Source organism: Macaca fascicularis, chromosome 6, assembly GCF_037993035.2.
Source record: "Macaca fascicularis isolate 582-1 chromosome 6, T2T-MFA8v1.1".
In the NCBI taxonomy this organism is placed as follows: domain Eukaryota; kingdom Metazoa; phylum Chordata; class Mammalia; order Primates; family Cercopithecidae; genus Macaca; species Macaca fascicularis.
The window spans coordinates 94,491,873-94,512,867 of NC_088380.1; the positions used below are offsets into that span (position 1 = coordinate 94,491,873).

Here is a 20,995-nt window from a genome sequence, read left to right on the forward strand (position 1 = left end):
TTCACCGTGTTAGCCAGGATGGTCTCGATCTCCTGACCTTGTGATCCGCCTCCTCGGCCTCCCAAAGTGCTGGGATTACAGGCGTGAGCCACCGCGCCTGGCCTGGTATCTTAATCCTTAAAGTAGATAATCACATAGGTCAACAGACTGTATGACAAAATGATTATTGGTGTAGTTTTCAGGGCCAATAGGAAAATTATGCGTCTTTTTTACCTCTAATATGAGAGCAAAGTAGGAAATGGGTTAACAGGTTAAATAGACTACAGAAGTTCATCTTTTAAGTTGATTGTAAAACTTAGTGCCTGTAAAACACAGTATTTCAATAAAACTGCTCTTTTCTACAATACAGATAAAAGGGATATTAGAATACATAATTGATTTGAAAAAAACCCTTTGTGTCTTAATTTAAACAGGATACAGATTATAAACCAGTGCCACTGAAAACAGGAGAAGGTGAAGAATATATGCTGGCTTTGAAACAGGAGTTGAGAGAAACAATGAAAAGAATGCCTTATTTTATTGAAACACCTGAAGAAAGACAAGGTACCGTATTGGAGTCTTTGATTATGTGTCTTAATGTGTACAGATGAAACAGTGTTTAAGCACAAGATATATAATCATTGAATGTTGATTGATTCTATTCAATAAAAAATTATCAACCACTTTGAAAAAGCATATTTATGTTGCTTTAACAGAAAAAATACTTTAAACTTTGATATTTTATTTTTAGAAATAGCTTTCACAATAATTTTATATGTTCAGTGAAAATTATGAAAAACAGGAAAATTTTGAAAAGTAAAAATTACCCATGCTTATGTCTAGAGAACCACTATTAATATTTTGTTATATAGTCCAGATTTTTTCTTATGCATGCATATTCTCTTTACAAAATTAGATTCATATTACTTTGTATCTTTTTTCAATCAGTAGCGTATTAGCATTTTCACATATCCTTATTATTCTTGGCAAACATGACTTTTAATGACTGGTAGTCCACTCTGTGGATATAATATTAATTGTAACTAATTTCCTGCTTTTTAAAGATTATTTCCAGTTTTTTGCTTGTATATATAATGCTGTGATTATTATTATACATAAACCTTTATGCATGTCTCCAATTATTTAATATTTAGGTTAAAAAAATTTTTAAGACTTGATTTTGTTTGGTTTTTCATTCAGGTATTTGATATGATGTAAAATATGTGTTCATTAGTGCTGCTTAGTGAAGAAAGGGAACATTATAGTTGGAGAGGGCTCAACAGTCTCAGACTAGAAGTGGGAAGTGGTTTTATAGGAAAGGAAACGATTCCTGCTTAGCTATTTAGCACAGCAGTACTATATTGATTTTTCACTTTCTGCCCTTGATTGTTGAAATTAGAGAGACTGATACCATCTTTGAGTTCTCAAAACAACATCATTAAAACATGAGAAATTAATAGTGTCATCTCATTCTATTAGTATTAAAAATACATTCCATTTTTCCTCTCTCTAGAATAGTTTGAATTGGCTGAGTCAAAAAAGGAAGCCTTGTGTAATGATCTTAGCATGTGCTTATAATTATAAGAAGCATTTTAGACAAATTCTTTTAATTCTCAAAACATAGCTGCTTTGAGTTATATAATGGTTTGATAAGAGATATTTTATCTCAAAAATACTTAATTGTTTTTGGTTTTTTTTGTAATAGAATGGAGTCTCACTCTTCTCACCCAGGCTGGAGTGCAGTGGTGCAATCTCGACTCACTGCAACCTCTGCCTCCTGGGTTCAAGTGATTCTGACATCTCAGCCTCCTGAGTAGCTGGAATTATAGACGCGAAATACCGTGCCCAGCTAATTTTGATATTTTTAATAGAGACGTTTCACCATGTTGGCCAGGCTGGTCTGGAACTCCTGACCTCAAGTAGTCTGCCCGCATCAGCCACCCAAAGTGCTGGGATTACAGACAGACGTGAGCCACCGCGCCTAGCCTAATACTGAAATTTTTAACTTCCATGAATATGTTGTATGCTTTCATCTGTTTGAGTTCTAAAATAAAACTTTTCATTTTAAAGATTTCAAAAAGACCAAATGAACTAATCAGTATTCATTCTTACTAGAAAAAATAGTAACGCAGGGTATACTTTAGTGCTTTTAAAATTGATCTTTTCTCTATGGTACAGATTTACTTAGCTGAATGTGGTTGTTATTAAAACACATGTCTAATTTAAAAGTACATCAAATTAGACCAGGCACAGTGGCTTACTCTTGTAATCCTAGCACATTGGGAGGCTGAGGCAGGCGCATCACCTGAGGTCAGGAGTTTGAGACCAACCTGGCCAACATGGGGAAACCCTGTCTCTATTAAAAATACAAAGATTAGCCAGGCGTGGTGGCCCGTGCCTGTAATTCCAGCTTCTCAGGAAGCTGAGGCAGGAGAATCGTTTGAACCGGGGAGGTGGAGGTTGCAGTGAGCTGGGATTATGTCACTGTACTGCAACCTGGGCAACAGAGTGAGACTCTGTCTCAAAAAAAAAAAAAAAAAAAAAAAAAAAGTGTATCAAATAATTAAAGCATTTATGTGAGTGTTTTAGACAGGGATATTAAAAACATAATTTTGTTGGTGGGGCGCGGTGGCTCACGCCTGTAATCCCTGCGCTTTGGGAGGCTGAGGCAAGCGGATCACGAGGTCAGAAGATCGAGACCATCCTGGCTAACACGGTGAAACCCCATCTCTACTAAAAATACAAAAATTAGCGGGGCATGGTGGCAGGTGCCTGTAGTCCCAGCTACTCGGGAGGTTGAGGCAGGAGAATGGCGTGAACCCGGGAGGTGGAGCTTGCAGTGAGCCGAGATCGTGCCACTGCACTCCAGCCTGGGTGACAGAGCGAGACTCTGTCTCTTAAAAACAAACAAACAAACAAACAAAAAACTATAATTCTGTTGTTGGTCTATGGGAATGGTTGGCTTGTACTTGGATTAAGGGGCACTTTATCTTTGATAACTAGGCAATAAAGTATTTTAAAAATAAGGGTTTTTTTTGCTTTTATTTCTTTCAGGGGAAAACTCTTATATAGAAATTTCCAGATTGATACAAGTACATTCTCCCTGAGATCTTCATGTTTACTTCTGTCTTTTTTTTTTATTGTTTTATTTTGTATTTTAGAGATGAGGTCTCGCTCTGTCACCCAGGCTAGAGTGCAGTGGCACGATCACAGCTCACTGCAGCTTCCAAACCCCTGGGCTCAAGTGATCCTCCTACCTCAGCCTCTTGAGTAGCTGGGACTACAGGCACACACCACCATGCCTGGCTAATTTTTTATTTTTATTTTTTTTGTAGAGACAGCGGTCTCGTTTTTTTGCTCACAGTGGTCTCGAATTCCTGGCTTCAAGCGATCCTCCCATCTCGGCCTCCCAAAGTGCTGGAATTACAGGCCTGAGCCGTCACACCCAGCTTACCTCTCTTTCCTGATATAGTGTGTTTAAAAAACACTCATGTTAAAAATAAAGGTTTTTCTATAAAATATATACATTTATATGTGCGTATATAGGTTTATATAATATGTGTATATATGTGCATGTATAAATTTATATAATATCCATGCTATGAGTGAAAAAGAATTGGCCAGACTGAACAGAACCACCCTACTGTCAGAATCATATTCCGGATAGAGATACTGCATGACTGTGCCTTCATCAGGTGCATCACTTGCCACTTGTGTTCTTTAGGAAAGAGAGACTTAAGGGCTACTGTAAAGAACTAAATCATTAGACACTAGGACAGACAAATAGGGTGGGAGATCTCAAGACTTCCTGATAGTCAAGTGGCTGGTGGCTCAGGGCATTGAGATCAGTCCTAAAGAACTGAAGGCATGGAATGAACATTTTTCATGTTGCAACGTCTTCAAAGTTTGTTTTTAATGTTTTCAGGTAGAATTATAGAAATGATTAGTATTTTGCATCAAAATTTGTTATATAATAAAGGAAAAACACCAATGAATATTATTTAGTGAATTTTAGCTGTAAGAGGATGTAGAGATCGTCCAGTCCAGTGGTTTCTAGCTCAAGCTCCTGAACTACAGAGTCCTTTGAGGTAGAAACATGATTCTGACAGTGGTGATGGTGTCATAAGTCATTTTCAGAACCTCACAGCTTAATGGAAAAATACGTTTACTTAAATACGTCCATAGGTTTGTTACTAAATAAATGGAATTTGGCTTACTAATTCTTGCTATACCATCCGTGTCCATGAGACTCAATATAAATTTTTGGCGGTATTTTTGGAGCAGTTCTTATTGTTTGTGTGATTGATATTCATAACTTTTATTCTTGCGTAGAGGTTTTCTAAAGAAGAAACAGAAATTTACTTAAAAAGGAAAACTCATTTTGTCTTAGAATACCATATCAGCCCATTGAACCCTTTTATATATCTAAGATAACTGTGGAATCTGAGTGATCTTATTTTTTCTCTATCTTGAAATAGCTTCCTATTTCATCATCATAGATATTACCTTATCATTATTCATCAGACATTCCCCACTATACTGAAAAAAAGAATAAATATAAAAAATGGGAGAATGATGGAATTGACTGTGCAATTGAAATGAATTATCACTATTATGTCATCATATAGTTTTCCTGTTACATTGTCCAAAGTATTATATCTGTGTTTTAAGAAGACATAAAGTCTTCAGAGACCTTCATATTTGTAGTTGCTCTGTTTTAATTTTCATTTAATACAATTGAAAATTTCAAAATTTTTTAATTTTCTGCTCATAATGTCCAAAATTGACAGTAAAACATATTCCACAGTTCTTAGATGAATCAGAAGACAAATGCAAAGAGATAGATAGCTCTCTGGATGCTAATGATGATGATTAAATTGATTGTATAAGCAAAATCTCAGACTGAGTCTTCAGATGATATTGTCTTCAGTGAATTTTCTCAAATTCAAGAATCAATGAGTAAACACTCTCTCCAAGAATTAAAAAGGAATTATGGTGACCTTGTACAGTCAATCTTTGAAGAAGAACTCATCATGTAATACTTTGTATCAAAAACCTGGAACATCCCATTTGCTAAAATGAGGTGATCGTTTTTGTTTTGTTTTATGATATTTATGCACCAAAATTAATTTGATGTGTTTTGTAACTGGCAAATGCTCAACATAAAGGCAGAGACAATAATGATCAAAAGGAAATTGATTATATAGACATGAAATTGTTTTTTGGATTGATCATGTTAATTGGTGATTTTAAATTTAATAATGAAAATATTTTGCAAGTATAGAGCAAAGAAGATGGCTGGGCCATCCTCTCTTCAATAGAAGTATGAGACATGAAAGTTTTTTAAAATATTGCATTTTAGATATGTAAGTACAAGAAGACTTGGAAGTAGTGATAAGCTAGATTGTACTAGAAATGCATTTGTAATATGAAATTATTTAGATGATACACCTATGAGAAAAAGAACCAGAGGAAATGATAAGTTAGAACCTATTAAAGATGCATTTGGAATCTGGGATCAGGAAATACAGAAGGCATATATTCTAGGTTTGTGTGTGGCAGCTGATGCACAGAAAACTGCATTCAAATGACTTTGCCCATTTTGGTTAAATTTACCTTCAAAACCAGTAAAACATGTAATATAAATTTGGATTTGCTATAGTTAATTGCTTAGTAAAATCTCCAATAGCTTTATTTATTTTTATTTGAGACAGGATCTTGTTCTGTCACCCAGGATCTTGTTCTGGCATAATCTCAGCTCACTGCAGCCTCCACCTCCCAGGCTTAAGCCATCCTTCCACCATAGCCTCCCAAGTAGCTGGAACCACTGGCATGAGCTACCATGCCTGGCTAATTTTTGTATTTTTTGTAGAGATGGGGTTTCACCATATTGCTCAGGCTGGTCTCAAACTCCTGGACTCAGTCCACATGCCGTGGCCTCCCAAAGTGCTGGGATTACATCCATCCTGAGCCACTGTGTTGGGCCTAGTTTTATGATTTTTAAGTAACAGCTTTACTGAGACACAATCCACATGTGTAAAATTTACTTCTTGAAGTGTACAATTAAGTGACTTTTAATATAGCTACAGAGCTATGCAGCCAACACCACTATTTAATTTTTGTTTGTTTTGAGACAGAGTCTTGCTCTGTTACCCAGGCTGGAATGCAGTGGCATGATCTAGGTTCACTGCAACTTCTGCCTCCTGGATTCAAGTGATTCTCTTGCCTCAATCTCAGTACCTGTAATCTCAGTACCTGGGATTACAGGCACACGCCACCACACCTGGCTAATTTTTTTTTGTATTTTTAGTATAGATGGCGTTTTACCATGTTGGCCCAGCTGGTGTTGAACTCCTGACCTCAAGTAATCTACCTGCCCCAGCCTCTCAAAGTGCTGGGATTACAGGTGTGAGCCACTGCACCCAGCCACTCTGGGATTACAGGTGTGAGCCACTATGCCCAGCCACTATCTAAGTTTTTAGAAGCTTTTCGTCATCCAGAAAAGAAATTCCGTAACCTTTAGTAGTCAGTCCCTACTCTTCCCTCCTTCCAACCCGTGGCACCAGAAATCTGCTTTCTGTCTGTGGAGACTTATCTGTTCTGACCATGTCATATAAGTGGAATCCTGTAATATGTGTCTTTTTGTGACTGGCTTCTTTCACTTGCCATAATGTTTTCAAGGTTCATTCATGGCTTAGTGCATATGAGTGCTTCATTCCTTTTTATGGCTGAATAACATTCCACTGTATGGATATATGCCACATTTTGTTTATCCACTCATCACTTGATGGGCATTTGGGTCGGTTCACTTTCAGGATTACATAAGTTATCCTGTCATGAACATTCCTGTACATGTTTTGTGTGAACGTATGTTTTCATTTCTGTTGAGTATGCACATAGGATCATATGATAACTCTGTATTTCACATATGGAGGAACTGCCAAACTGTTTTCTAAAGCGGGTGTACTGTTTTACATTCCTATCAATAATATATGAGGGTTCAAATTTCTCCATATCCTTGCCAGTGTTTCTTATTGGTTTTTTGATCCTAGCCATCCTAGTGGTTGTAACACAGTATCTCATTGTAGTTTTGATTTGAATTTCCGTAATGATTAGTGATGTTGGTCATCTTTTCATGCTTTTTGTCCATTTTTGTATCTTCTTTAGAGAAATGTCTATTCAAATCCTTTATACCCCTTTTTAATTGGGTTCCAATGATTAGTTTTCAATAGCTATTCTTTTATCTGTTATCTTTTTTATTTATTCTCTGTATTTCATTATTTGAAATTAACCTAAAAATATTTTAAAATATAAAAAATGGTCTATTGTACCCAGAGGAAAAAGGCTAAAAATTGTTTTTTCTGGTATACTGAAGGTTAAAATTATTTAAAATATAGAATCTGTTTTGGAGAAAATTCTTCAAAAGAAGTCGTTGTGTTACAAATGCTAGGAATCTCTCATTTGTGCTGACTTCGTTTTACAGGTGAAAAACTTGGCAAGATTAGTTAAAACATTTGACCTGAAGTCAAGCAGTTAAAATACCTAGAAAAACCTGATCTCTTGGTCTCTGATCTACTGCTTATTTTAGTTACCTTTCTGTCATACGTGGTTGTATTATTTGGAAGCATATTTTTAACATAGAAGAAAAATCAGTACGTATTTGGTCCCTGGTTTTTATCTATTCATCTTTAGTATTACCTTTTGCTTTTCATGACTAACTCCTGAACTACTTTTTATGATGAACATGGCTTCAAGCTTTTGTGTGATAGTGTTGCTTTCCAACTTGTGCTGCTAGGAAAGAGTTTGTGCCCTCCTTAAGGGTGTTTCTTGTGATAAGGTGGACCAGTCTGAAGCAAGAGCCGCAGTTGTGGCTTTACTGGTTTTGGCAAGCTCAGAGGATCCCTGTAGAGTTTTCAGCAGTTGGCATGTAGGGCTTGCAGGTTACTCATTTATGCCTCACATTGGTAACCCCTCACCAAGTCCAACCTTGCCTACCCTTACCCTTTTTCCCATTCTCTTATGTACAAATATAGGAAACTCCCTGCATGTGAAATAAAAAATGTTATCTCTTGTTTTCAATTATCTTAAAGGAATGGCTTAAGTTCAGGGTTACTCTTGATTTTCCTAATGAGTTCTTTATTCTTTTTTTCTCCTAGATATTGAAAGGTATAGTAAAAGATACATGAAGGTATACAAGGAAGAATGGATACCAGGTAACTGCAAAACACACAATATGGAAACAATTTTTAAAGGCTGTCTCTCTCACCTCATATTTTTTTTTAGGCTAAGTTTTCTATTTTTACCATAGGAAAATTGAGTCTGGTTCTTTTATTGTGATTAATTAGTAATATAAATCTGTTAGAAACTAAGGTGAAAAGATTTTTATGCTAAAACAAGGAAGAGTTGAAGTGCTTTTGTGGAAGTTCTTAAACTATATATATGTGTGTGTGTGTGTGTGTATATATATATTTGTTTGTTTGTTTTGTTTTGTTTTGTTTTGAGATGGAGTTTCGCTCTGTCGGCCAGGCTGGAGTGCAGTGGTGCAATCTCAGCTCACTGCAAGCTTCACCTCCAGGTTTTCATGCCATTGTCCTGCCTCAGCCTCCCGAGTAGCTGGGACTATAGGCGCCCACCACCACGCCCGACTAATTTTTTGTATTTTTACTAGAGACAGGGTTTCACTGTGTTAGCCAGGATGGTCTTGATCTCCTGACCTTGTGATCCGCCCACTTTGGCCTCCCAAAGTGCTGGGATTTACAAGCGTGAGCCACTGTGCCCAGCCCTTAAAATATATTTTTTATAAAAATAGGACAGGCCAAACAAACCATTTGGATTTTCCAATTTAATTAGCCACAATCACAATTTTAATTTGTAGTACCAAGAAGCACAAATACTATGCTCCAGAGCAATTTTAGAGCATTTGAAGAGAAAACAAAATTCTTGTTTTAAAGGTATTTTAAGCCAAGCTCATGGATCTTCCTTTCTTTTAAGCAGACTAGTTTTAGTTGTTAGGTTTCTTTTTCAAAAGAACTATATCTAAAAAGAAGCTTTACCTTGAGTATGGACAAGTTAGAAGGGGCCGTAAAGGAGATCTCATCCCACTCATTCATTTTGCAAATAAAAACAGTTGTCATAGAAATAAAGTGACCTGTCAGATACTGTTAGAACCCAGATCTTCTCATTTTAATTCACATTCTTTTTATGTCTCTGTCCTTGGTCTTTTATGGAAACTGCCCTTATGTAAAAACATAAATGGCATTAATAGCATTATCGTTTTCACAGATGATAGTACTATCTTTTCAGTGTTGGTAAGGTTGGAAACAACTTAGGTCTCTCATTTCTTCCGTTTCATTAGTATTCATCTCTCAAATGATTCTCTTTATATATTCCCATCATGATCTAAAATGAATAGTTTACAAAAACTAAAATATATTCAAAGCAAAATTTATTTTTCAGGTAAAATGACTTGAGATTTAAATGCTTTGTAAAAATGCTCCGAAATTTCTTTATTAGCAGGCAGTATTTTTAAATCAACTTTTATGTTGCTTCAATTTTCTGTTTAACTCTGTGCTTAAAAATTAAAAGAAAGTGACACATTAGAGGAATTATTTAAGTAATATAAGCAAAATTATTTATTGGAGGAAATTTATTTTTGACAGCTATTTATATTTTTAATTTTAAAGTTTTCAGATGTTAGAATTGTTTATTTCATTTTGCATATGTTGGGATTGTGGTAACATACTTTTGAAAAAAAAATTTGTTGCATAAGAAATATATCAACTACAGAAAACTTATGAAATACAAAGTAGTCAAATAAATAAATATAAATAATACTTAAGAAAAACTGTCATAATTCCAGCACCCACAAATAATTACCGTAAGATTTTCTTCCCCAAAAAATTTTATAGCACTGTTTCAAAGCTATTGTGATAAACTTTTCTTTATAGGAGAAAATATATCATTGTCTGTTATATTTGGATTTTGTTTTTTTATGTTTCAAGCTAAATTTGTAAAGTCAGATACTAAGGCACTTTATTGTCATTTCCTGGACAACTATTGTGTCCTTCACATAGTTATATTCAATGCCACTAATTCCTAGAGGAAACTGCAATTTTTTTATTTTTTATTTTATGTACAGATTGGAGAAGACTTCCAAGAGAGATGATGCCAAGAAATAAATGTAAAAAAGGTACATTCACTAATATAATAGTAATTCAGGTAGGAAAAGGTTATTTCTTACATTCTGTTAATATGGACTTGTCAACCCAAAATTATACTCAACTGTTCTTAATGCTTTTCTTAAAGTATTTTGTGCCAGACAAGAGGGCTCATGCCTGTAATCTCAGCACTTTGGGAGGCTGAAGTGGGAGGATCACTTGAGCCCAGGAGTTTGAGACCAGCCTGGGCAACATAGTGAGAACTTGTCTCTACATAAAGTTAAAACAAATATTAGCCAAGTGTGGCGACATGCATCTATAGTCCCAGCTCCTTGGGAGGCTAAGGTGGGAGGATCACTTGAGCCGAAGAGGCGGAGGCTGCCGTTCACCCAAATTGCACCACTGCACTTAAACCTGGAAGACAGAGCAAGACCTTGACACTCTAAGACCCTGACTCTCTTTCTCCCTCTCTCTGTCCCCCTGTATATATAAAAATGCATTATAACTATTTTGCTAAAGCTTGTTTTTTGTTGTTTATCTTTTGGGTGTTTTTTTCCCTTAGTTGTTGCCTTTTCTTTGTGTCTTATTTTTTAATTTTTAAATTTTATATCTTTTTAGAAATTTCAGTGTTTATTTTACATACAGGGGTACATGTGCAGGTTTGTTAACATTGGTATATTGCACCCAGGTAGTCAGTGTACTACCTAATAGGTAGTTAACCCACTCCACCCCGTCCTCCCCTCCCAACTTTAGTAGTTCACTATGTCTATTGTTCCCATGTTTATGTCCATGTGTGCTCATTAGCACCCACTTATAAGTGAGAACATGCAATATTTGGTTTTCTGTATTTATTCACTTAGGATTTTCCTTTAGTTGTGGAATCCTGGAGATGCTAAGAAAGACTCTTCAATTACTGTGGACCTTTTCATTTGCATAATTGCAGATTTTTTATTATAGTGGCTACAGTATGAATTATTACTAAAACATTTTAAAATTGGGAAACCAATAAAATAGAGTTTTATGTTGTATAGAAGAATGCCAAAGTGAATGTTTGCAGTTTGTTTTTCTTTAGTAATTTCATTCAGTAAATAGGTATCTGTTATTGCCAGACATTGTGTTGACAGGAATAAAACTGAGCAAAGTGGGAATAATCCTTGCCCTCATGGAGCTTGTAGTCAAATGGGGTAACATCATTAAACAAAAACACACTGTCCTCATTGGGAAGGGTTCTTTGAGGAAATGGAACTGGAGTTGAGATTGAAGGATGAGTAGGAGTTTACTGAGACACAGTTGTGGAAGAGGAAATAGGGAAATAACAGGTTTGTGAGAGAAAATCAGAAGTTCAGTTCAAAGGTGTTACTTATGGTTCCTTTGAAATATACAAATAGAAATGTTAAATATATTGTTGGACACAGGGGAATGGACTTCAAAATGGAGACTGTAGTCATTATCAGAGATACGATCATTGAGACCAAAAGAAAGGGTAAGATGGTCTAGGGCAGAATTAGATAATTAGAAGAAAGGAGGGCCTAAACCTGAGCTTACAGGAATGTCAACATTTAATGGGCTGGTAGAGGAGACTGAATGGCAAAGAAGGAAACTGGAAAGAGGGAGGGAGGAGGAGAACCAGGAGAGCAGAGTTACACAAGGTAGTCTGGTATTTCGAAAGGTGGTCAACAATGTTAAAAGATGTTAGACATTGCTGCTAAGAGGTCAAATAGGATGAAGACTGGAAAATGTTCGCTCATTTTTGGCGTGTCAGTTATTGGTGACCTCAGTGAGAGCTTTTTGAAAGATTCGCAGAGGTAGAATCCATATTGGAATGGCTTAACCGGTAAATGGAGCTTAGGAAATGGAGACAGCTAGCATACATGAGTCTTCTTAGAATTTTGCTATGAAGAATGAAGAGTGAAAAAGGAAGGTAGCCAGCGAGGTTAAGAACAGTGGGGTTATCAACGAACAGAAGAGAAGGAATTCCCATTCCCTGTTTTAACACCTTTATTGAGATATAATTGACATACAATACAATGCACATATTTGAAGTACATACACAATTTACATGTTTTGCACATGTGTATTTTTATATTATTTTAAAGATACAGTATATAATCATATTTAGCTTGCGTGTAGAATATTTTGAAATATGACAATTTATCTTCTGTCTTTTATACTGTTGGTTTTTATTGGGCAAATATATTATTTTCATAATAAAATACCTGTGCATGAATGATACTGGTCATGTCCTAGAGGATCACACATCTGTAGTTGACTTTAAAGCTGAAAAGAATGTGCTCATTTTGGAGGAGTTAACGTTTTCAAATATGTCATCCCTGGGATTTTATACCCACATTAATCATTAGTAAAAGCTCCCAATGTATCAGGATTTCCATTTGTTAATAAACAAAGCAACAATGAAACTTTGTTTCTCATGTTGCTCTAGTATTTTTTATTACATATGGTGTAATTTTTATGTCTTGTTTCTGATAGGCTTGGACTCTCCTTTTTGTTAAGATGCCCTCCATTGATTTACATAGAAGTGAACAGTAACAATAGAGTCAAAGGCTGAAAACAGTTGTTTCTTGAAGAACCAGCTACTGCCATGTGTTAAAAGAAACTATTCAAATATATGCAGATACTTGGTCAAAGATGGGAAAAAAAATTAGTTTACTTACCTGACCATATTCTTTAGTATCCCTTTAACAAAGGTTTATGTTATGAAATTAAATAATTTGATAAAAAGTTCTTAGAAAAAGATTTCATTATGTAAGTAGAATACATTCTTAGCTAATGTTTTTTGGCATTAATATTATATTTCTTGAGATCTTGTTCATATGTGATGCTATATTTTATTTGTTACAGTTCATATTAAACAGTCTTTGCCCCCAAGGGGGTCAGAGAAAGTTACCCATCATTAAATTTAACTACTACTTTTGTTTGAGGAATCACTAATACATATGTTTGGGAGCTCTGAGCTCAGTAATTCCCTGAGGGGCAATTCAGTATAACACAGTAAATTGTAATTCCATCAGTTATGGGTCATCTACCACAATCTAAAAATTTTCTTTTGTAGGTTAAATGTTAATCTTTAACAAAATTACATCTTCCTGAGCCACATTTTCCTCTTGCAAAGTAATTTCTAAGTGTTTAGTTTTATTTTGGAAAAGAACTGTAATACTCTCTGACCACAATGGGACAATTTTGTCGCTTATCATATTGCTTTGGTAACTGACTGGCAGAATTTATATGTGAAATAGTTCTCTAGACCCTGCACTTTCAGAAGAGCCTCAAAATGCAATATTTTTGATAGGAGTAGAAAAAAAAATTATGTAGCCCAAAGCCATTACAACATTTTATTTCACTTATATGCTTTTGAGTTTTCAGATTCATATGATGAGTATATTCAGTTTAACTATTGTAATCTTTATTCCAAAGATACTGTGTGTTGCATTGTCATCTCTTTCACCATTGGCAAATGCACATATTTGAAGTACATACACAATTTACATTTTTTGCACATATGTATTTAAGGCAGACATATTTTTATTTTATTTTAAAGATACAGTATATAATCATATTTAGCTTGAATGCAGAATTTTGAGATATGGCAATTTATCTTCTGTCTTTTATACCATTCATTTTTATTGGGCAAGTATATTATTTTCATAATAAAATACTTGTGCCTGAATGATACTGGTCATGTCCTAGAGGATCACACATCTATAGTTGACTTTAAAGCCGAAAAGAATATTTATCCTGCACTTCCTTTTTATTTTGCACACCTGGTAAGATTCCTCTGGTTAGAATGAAGTACACTTATCAGTGAAGGAGAAGCCAGTGCAGGTGGATTTGTGGGAGCCTTTCACTATACTCTTGGTACTTCTCTATCTGAGGCAACATTTTAGCAGTTTTGGCCCTAATGATATTAATTGCCAGTACCAATTTTCAGTACTAGTAAAAAATATACTTCAGTCTTAAAAAAAGAAAAATCCTATTAAGTGATTATCATTTATTCCTTATCATTGGAAAATTGGTGAGGTGTGATTTGTTTATTCTTTGAGAAAATTAATTTACTCTGGAAACTATGTGACTGCCTAGGATGCAGTAGCACAATGCTGGACAGCATACACAAAGACAAGGAAATATAATACACAGTTGCAGTTGCAGAAAAATGTGTTAACCGGTAGTTTTACTTCAGCAGGCCCAAAACCCAAAAAGGCAAAAGACGCAGGCAAAGGCACATCACTCACTAATACTGCAGATGTGTTGAAAAAAATTGAGGTAAGGTTTTCTTCTTACTATACAAGTGAACTGAAAAAATGTAAAAGATCCTACCTCCTTTTGCTTTCTTGTCTCAACCTTTCAGCATTCTCTTACTTTTTAATAATGAAAATTTGGCAGAAGCGAACCCAGCGTTTAAGGTAACTGGGAAGGTTTGAACTTTGTGGGCTGGGAGATATGGAGGGTCTGTCCTGTCCTTCGTTACCACTTGCCTGGCCACTTACCTCATCGTCTGTCACCTCTTTCTTTTTCACTGTATCCCCCTTTCCGCTTGTATTTGAATCATGCAGGGGGAGAGAAACATGAAGGCCGGGCGCGGTGGCTCAAGCCTGTAATCCCAGCACTTTGGGAGGCCGAGGCGGGTGGATCACGAGGTCAGGAGATCGAGACCATCCTGGCTAACACGGTGAAACCCCGTCTCTACTAAAAAAAAAAAAATACAAAAAACTAGCCGGGCGCGGTGGCGGGCGCCTGTAGGCCCAGCTACTCGGGAGGCTGAGGCAGGAGAATGGCGTGAACCCGGGAGGCGGAGCTTGCAGTGAGCTGAGATCCGGCCACTGCACTCCAGCCTGGGCGACAGAGCGAGACTCCGTCTCAAAAAAAAAAAAAAAAAAGAGAAACATGAAAAAGTTTTACAAAGAGTTACATATGTAATTCTTTTAAAAACTTCTCATTTTTCCTCCTGTTGGTTAATATGTACTGTTTTAATGCTTTTTTTGGTCTTATGTTAAGTATTGAATATTGAGGGAAAACTGTATTTTATAGAACTTATTTTTATAGCTTTCTTTATCTAAATATTTCACAAATAAAAATGTAAGATTCAGAAGGTTAAAACACTGAAAATTTTAAAAATTTAAATATTTCAAAAATTTAAAAATGTAAGATTCAGAAGGTTAAAACACTGAAAAATTTCCCTCCTATTCCTTTCTTTAGTCATCCAGTTCCCTTCTTATAGGCAACCAATGTTACTAGTTTCTTATATGTATTTTTCAGAAGTATTTCATACATAGCAAATACGAGGCTGTTTTTTTTTTCTTTTTAAAGACAGAGGTAGCGTATTACATTCTGCATTTTCATTTTATCACTTAACAAAATACCTTGGATGTGGTTCCATATCAGTCTGTGTAGAGTTACCTCATCCTTTTTTTTTTTTTTTTTTGGCTGCACTATAAAAATGAACTGTAATTTATTTAATTAATGTCCTACATAATTGGACATACAGACATTATGTTTCATCTAGTGTTTTGCTGTTATTAACAGTGCTGCAATGAATTCATGTTAAGTATGTCATTTCACATGTGTAGGGTAGCTTTCTACAATATTTGTTTGGTCAGTACTTACGTGCACTGTATGAAATGGATAGCTATTGTTACATTGCTCTTTATGGAGATTATACCAATTAACTACCATTATCAGTGCATGCATTGTCTTGCTTTGATGATGATGATGACAGTAACAGCTAACACTTTATTGAAACTTATTCTGTGCCAGCCTCCTTGATGAACATATATGTTATGTTCATAAAAGTTCGTAACAACAAGGAGAGGTCGGTATTATTCCTTCTTTACAGATGAGGAAGTCAAGGCTTTAAATTTTTTACTTGCCTGGCCAAGTAGGCACAGCTACTTGCTAGTGGAAACTCATATTTTTATTTTATTATTTGACCAGTACTTGAGTTAGAGATAACATGTCTGAAAAATAAAGCCAGAGTACTGACGAAGGAGCAGTGATAACTGTCAAGTTTAACTATACTGGAATGATGGGACTGCAGTTCTAGCCAGTTTGTATTGATTGAACTCAGGTTCTGGCTATGCTTAAAGCTTCCTGGAGAAAACTTACTAAGATGACATGTGCTGTAAGGAAGATTGATCTGGACCTCTGGGTGTGGTTTCTCCTGGTAACAAATTGTGTTTCCATATTCTCTACATTTAAACACCTTTTTCAGGACACATACTGGTAAAACTGGAAATTTAAATCTAGAAATACCAATGAGTTTAGCAGAGCAAAAGTTGTTCCCAGATGACTCTCTTATTGCTGATTTTTTCAGCAAAAACAGTTCCAAATTTTTTTATAATAGTATATTAATGGATGGATAGGGAGTGACATACATTCAAATCTCATGATTAATCTGTGAGTATTTAGTGGTAAACTAATATCTGAGATTTCTTTTTTCTGCATAACAGGAGGCTCTGTATGGTGGCTGTAAGGCTGTATAATATTTAAACCAGAAGAACTGCTCTCTGTCTATAATTGAACACTGTTTTCAGTGTCTTTATATTATTCATTTTATTCTTAAATCTGTAAAGTAGTAAGGTTAGATGGTTAAATCTCAACAGGAGAGAAAATGGAGACTAGTAAGTAGAAGAGCTGAAACTAGTAGCTTAATGCAAAAGGAATGAAGCAGTGAGACAATGTATGTGACTTTGAGATCAGTTTTTATTAAAAAGTTGTATAAATCTGCTATTTTTAACCTATTTTATGAGTCTGATTTAGATCTCTATGGTGGAAATAAAGATGAGAATTTTTTTTAAAGATATTTGAGATAGCAATAATAGAAATATAGACTTCCTAGTTCCTATGTGGCAATGAATTTAAAAAGTACTTTTGGCCAGGCGTGGTGGCTCATGCCTGTAATCCCAGCTCTTTGGGAGGCTGAGGCAGGTTGATCACGAAGTCAGGAGATCGAGACTGTCCTGACTAACACAGTGGAACCCCGTCTCTACTATAAATACAAAAAAATTAGCCGGGCGTGGTAGCCGGCACTTGTAGTCCCAGCTACTCGGGAGACTGAGGCAGGAGAATGATGTGAACCTGGGAGGTGGAGCTTGCAGTGAGTCGAGATCGTGCCACTGCCCTCCAGCCTGGGTGAGAGAGCAAGACTCCTCCTCCAAAAAAAAAAAAAAACGTACTTTTACATAACTGGTTTAAATAACTATGTTCTTAATTATAAAATAATAGCATGATTTTTTAGACATAGTGTGTACCCTGCACAGAGCTAAATAAATATGGCACTACAGTTTCCTATTAACTACACAAACTTATTGGTTGCAGGTCTTTTTACTGTGATCTGATTAAAATATAAAAAAAAGTTATAATATTAACATAGCATCATATATGTGTGTCTGTCTTATTATAGATGCTGCAAAAGATCCATAAGCACGCTTTACTTGCACTTTTCCAAAAGGATTTCCATTTGGAAAAATTGCACATATTATATTGTAGTAATAACTCATATAAGACAACATATGAGTCAGTATCAAGATAAATCATCTTATGTCTATTACCTTGGTGTTATTTGTTCTGCCTGAGTGGGTTAAGCAGACAGGAAAGGTAGAGTTTGAATTTTGATTAGAAATTGAGCCTATCTAATGTAGTCTCTCTATTGTCTTTGGTTTCCTTAAATTCAAATTTGAATTAATTACAATTTTTAAAGATACGCATTTAAGAACCAATAAAGGAATAGCCAAGTTGTAGTTACTCCAGATATAAAACCTGTTTTCTCTCTCTATGTAATCTACAAAGCAAATACTTTATAATAGAGATGGAGTGTTTGCAGATTCATGCATTAATATTCCAATTTCTGTTTAGGGGACTAATCACATTTTAGCTGAGGTGATTTATGCCTTAATTATGAGTATTAATATGTGAAATTATTGACTCCTGGAAAACTTGTGAAATTCTCTCATATGTGCAAATTGAGCATAGTACAATTTAGTGAACAGATAATGACAGTAATGAATATAGGTCACTTTTTATTAAATGAAAAAAATTGTTGGTAGTCCTAATAAAAATACAAAGATGTAATTTTAAAGTTAATTTTGTGTACTATTCCCTGATGGTTCCACTTGTGGATAAGTGGAACTCTCATGGAATCAAAGCTTTCCAAACTGCATCTCTCTTTTGTCTTCTCTTTTAGAATTTCTGATAATTGCTGGTATTGACTGTGATTTGAGTTTTAATTTCTCTCTTTCTTCTCCATCTGCCAGATATATTAAGAAACAAGAATTCCTGGCAACCGGAAGTAAATAATGAGAGAGAAAAGAGATAAAGACACAGATAAAATGCAACTAGGATAATCTAGCCCAGGATGACTTGCTATTATAATAATAGTGTTAAATGGTCTCCTGTATAAAGTGAAACATAGACATTTTGAAATAATACTATTACCTTATTTTGTTTCCTTTTATGTTAGAAGGAAAACAAAATAACATTCTAAAAGTTCTCCATAAACTAAGTCACCTCAAATATTTTAGAAGGAGGTAGGGTAGACCGCGAGGCACTGTGGCTCATGCCTATAATCCCAGCACTTTGGGAGGCTAAGGTGGGCAGATCTCTTGAGACCAGGAGTTCGAGACCAGCATGGCCAACGTGGAGAAACCCTGTCTCTACTAAAAAATTAGCCAGGCTTGGTGGTGTGCGCCTGTAGTCCCAGCTACTCAGGAAGCTGAAGCAGGAGAATCACTTGAACCCAGGAGGAGGAGGCTGCGGTGAGCCGAGATCGTGCCACTGCACTCCAGCCTGGGTGACAGAGCGAGACTTTCTCTCAAAAGAAAAGAGAAGGTAGGGAAATTAAGCATTGTGCATTAGAGCTGATAAGCCCAGTATTAATCTGAAACCCAATTATTAAGTAACAAAATCAAAGAAAATGCTGGTTTCATGGTGAGATAGTAAATTCCTTCTTTCTTGAGTTGACTGATAGTTTCTTAGTGGTGACCTGGAGGTGGTGTTAAGATGGGATTAGAATAAGGTGATAGATAACTGTTCCCTTAAGGCTAAGCAGGGAAGTCAGCAGTCTAGTGGTTTCCATACAAATTAATGAAACATGCTTATACCAGGAATTGGAAAAAAGAGATGATGGTGAAAAATCAGATGAGGAAAATGAAGATAAAGAAGGCAGCAAAGAGAAAAGTAAAGAAGGTGATGATGACGATGACGATGATGCTGCAGAACAGGAGGAATATGATGAAGAAGAGCAAGAAGAGGTAATGGTTCATTTGGGGATGGCAGCAAAATAAATAAGGTTTATCTAATAAGGAATCATATATATAGTATGTACTAAAATCAACAAACAGAAACCAAGATGATGGGAACCAGAAGTATATTATTATCAATGGCATCAATTCCTTGCTATCGAGAGAACTATTATAGCATTGAAATTATAATGATGTCAAATTGAATATAGGAGATAAAAATAACTTGATTGGCAGCTTTGTAAGTATAAATCTGCAAGTTAAGGAGATTGATCAGATTAGTGCAGTTAAGATTTAACAACATAAAAATTTAAGTCAGCAATTCACGTAACGGAGGGCTTAACCACATAGGTCTAGAGGAGAATCCCTGCAGTGTGTTTCAAATTCCAAAGTGCGTGTGGACACTATCAGAGAAGATTGATAATTTAACCTCAGGTATCTGGCTGAGTCAGGACCCTGTGTTTTCGATTTGGGATGCCTAACTTTTAGAATGAAATGCACATAGTACATTTCAGAAGTAGCTTGAGTCAATCAGGTATTTTTAGCAGGGTAACTTTGCAGACCACAGCCTCATTGGGACTTTGTAGACACCTCAGACAGTAACCCTAGGTGGAGAGTTTCTTCTGTATTCTGGTGACCTTTGTCTTCATTTCATTTCAGCCTCTTATACCACATTCTCAAATTTTGCTTCTCCAGAAACTGTTCCAACTATGAAATCTTTACTATATTTATTTTGCATTAAATTTGCTATCTTTTGAAATTTATATTGATATAAACAGAGTAGTGTGGATACATTTTTTATCTGTTTCCGAGTGGCTAGCCAGCTGCTAACCTCATTTCTTCAATAATTTGCTTTCCTCATTGATTTTGAAATTCTTCCTGTATCAGCTATTAGATTCCCATTTCTACCTCTGTTCTCTGTTCCATTGATCTATTTTGAATCAACACTAAGCTGTTCCAAGTAGTGGAAGCTTCTGATTATTTGTTTATGCTTGTAGAGCATGTCTTCTGTCCAATCTTTTGTTTTCACAATTTTCCTGAATATTCTGTCTACTCTTTCAGATAAATTTTAAGTCTAAACATTTAAAAATTGAATATGTCACATTTGTGGTAGATCACATTTGTCTCCAGCCTTCTTTTCAGATCATTCATGTTTTTATTTCTATTGCTCTCTGACACGATCGAGACTGTCAGTACTTCTGATCATCTCTTTCCCCTTTACTGGTTCTCTGTTTTAATTTTCTTTTCTAAGAAACTTAGACCCTTGCTCACCCTTCATCTTCTTTTTTGCCATTATTCTTGTCTCTTGTCCTCCCAGCGCACACTCTAGACCAAAGCCAACTTTGATCATATCCATTCTCTATCTCTTTCCCCTTTCAAATCTGACCTATTGAGCATTTCTTGGGAATCACAGAAATTGATGCCCCTCAAAAACACTAGCCCTATTTTTCTCGCTAACATGTTTTCTGTTTCTCTTTTTAAGTCAGCTCTTTACAGCAATTATTTTAGATCAACTTCTTTCTTCTTATTTCCCTTTGTTTACTACCTTTTCTTTCACTCTTAGCAGGTGATAGTACCTCCATACAGGAAATGAAGTCATCAAGAGGAAAC

General features: G+C 35.5%; 1 protein-coding gene across 22 annotated transcripts in view; it reads left to right on the top strand.

The window, feature by feature from the left end:
• The window catches only part of POLR3G (RNA polymerase III subunit G), a 42,203-nt gene that overhangs the window by 14,543 nt on the left and 6,665 nt on the right, over window positions 1-20,995 (top strand). For 11 of the 22 annotated variants that reach the window (XM_065546485.1, XM_005557355.4, XM_005557358.4 and 8 more), the window contains 5 exons: window positions 414-543; window positions 8,136-8,192; window positions 10,118-10,168; window positions 14,332-14,414; window positions 19,250-19,396. In XM_065546485.1, coding sequence (XP_065402557.1) covers window positions 414-543; window positions 8,136-8,192; window positions 10,118-10,168; window positions 14,332-14,414; window positions 19,250-19,396 — 468 coding nt within the window. Of the gene's footprint in view, window positions 1-413; window positions 544-6,289; window positions 6,423-8,135; window positions 8,193-10,117; window positions 10,169-14,331; window positions 14,415-19,249; window positions 19,397-20,995 lie in introns of those variants that run through there. The other 11 variants (XM_073993811.1, XM_073993814.1, XM_045394010.3 and 8 more) reach the window with 4 other exon arrangements.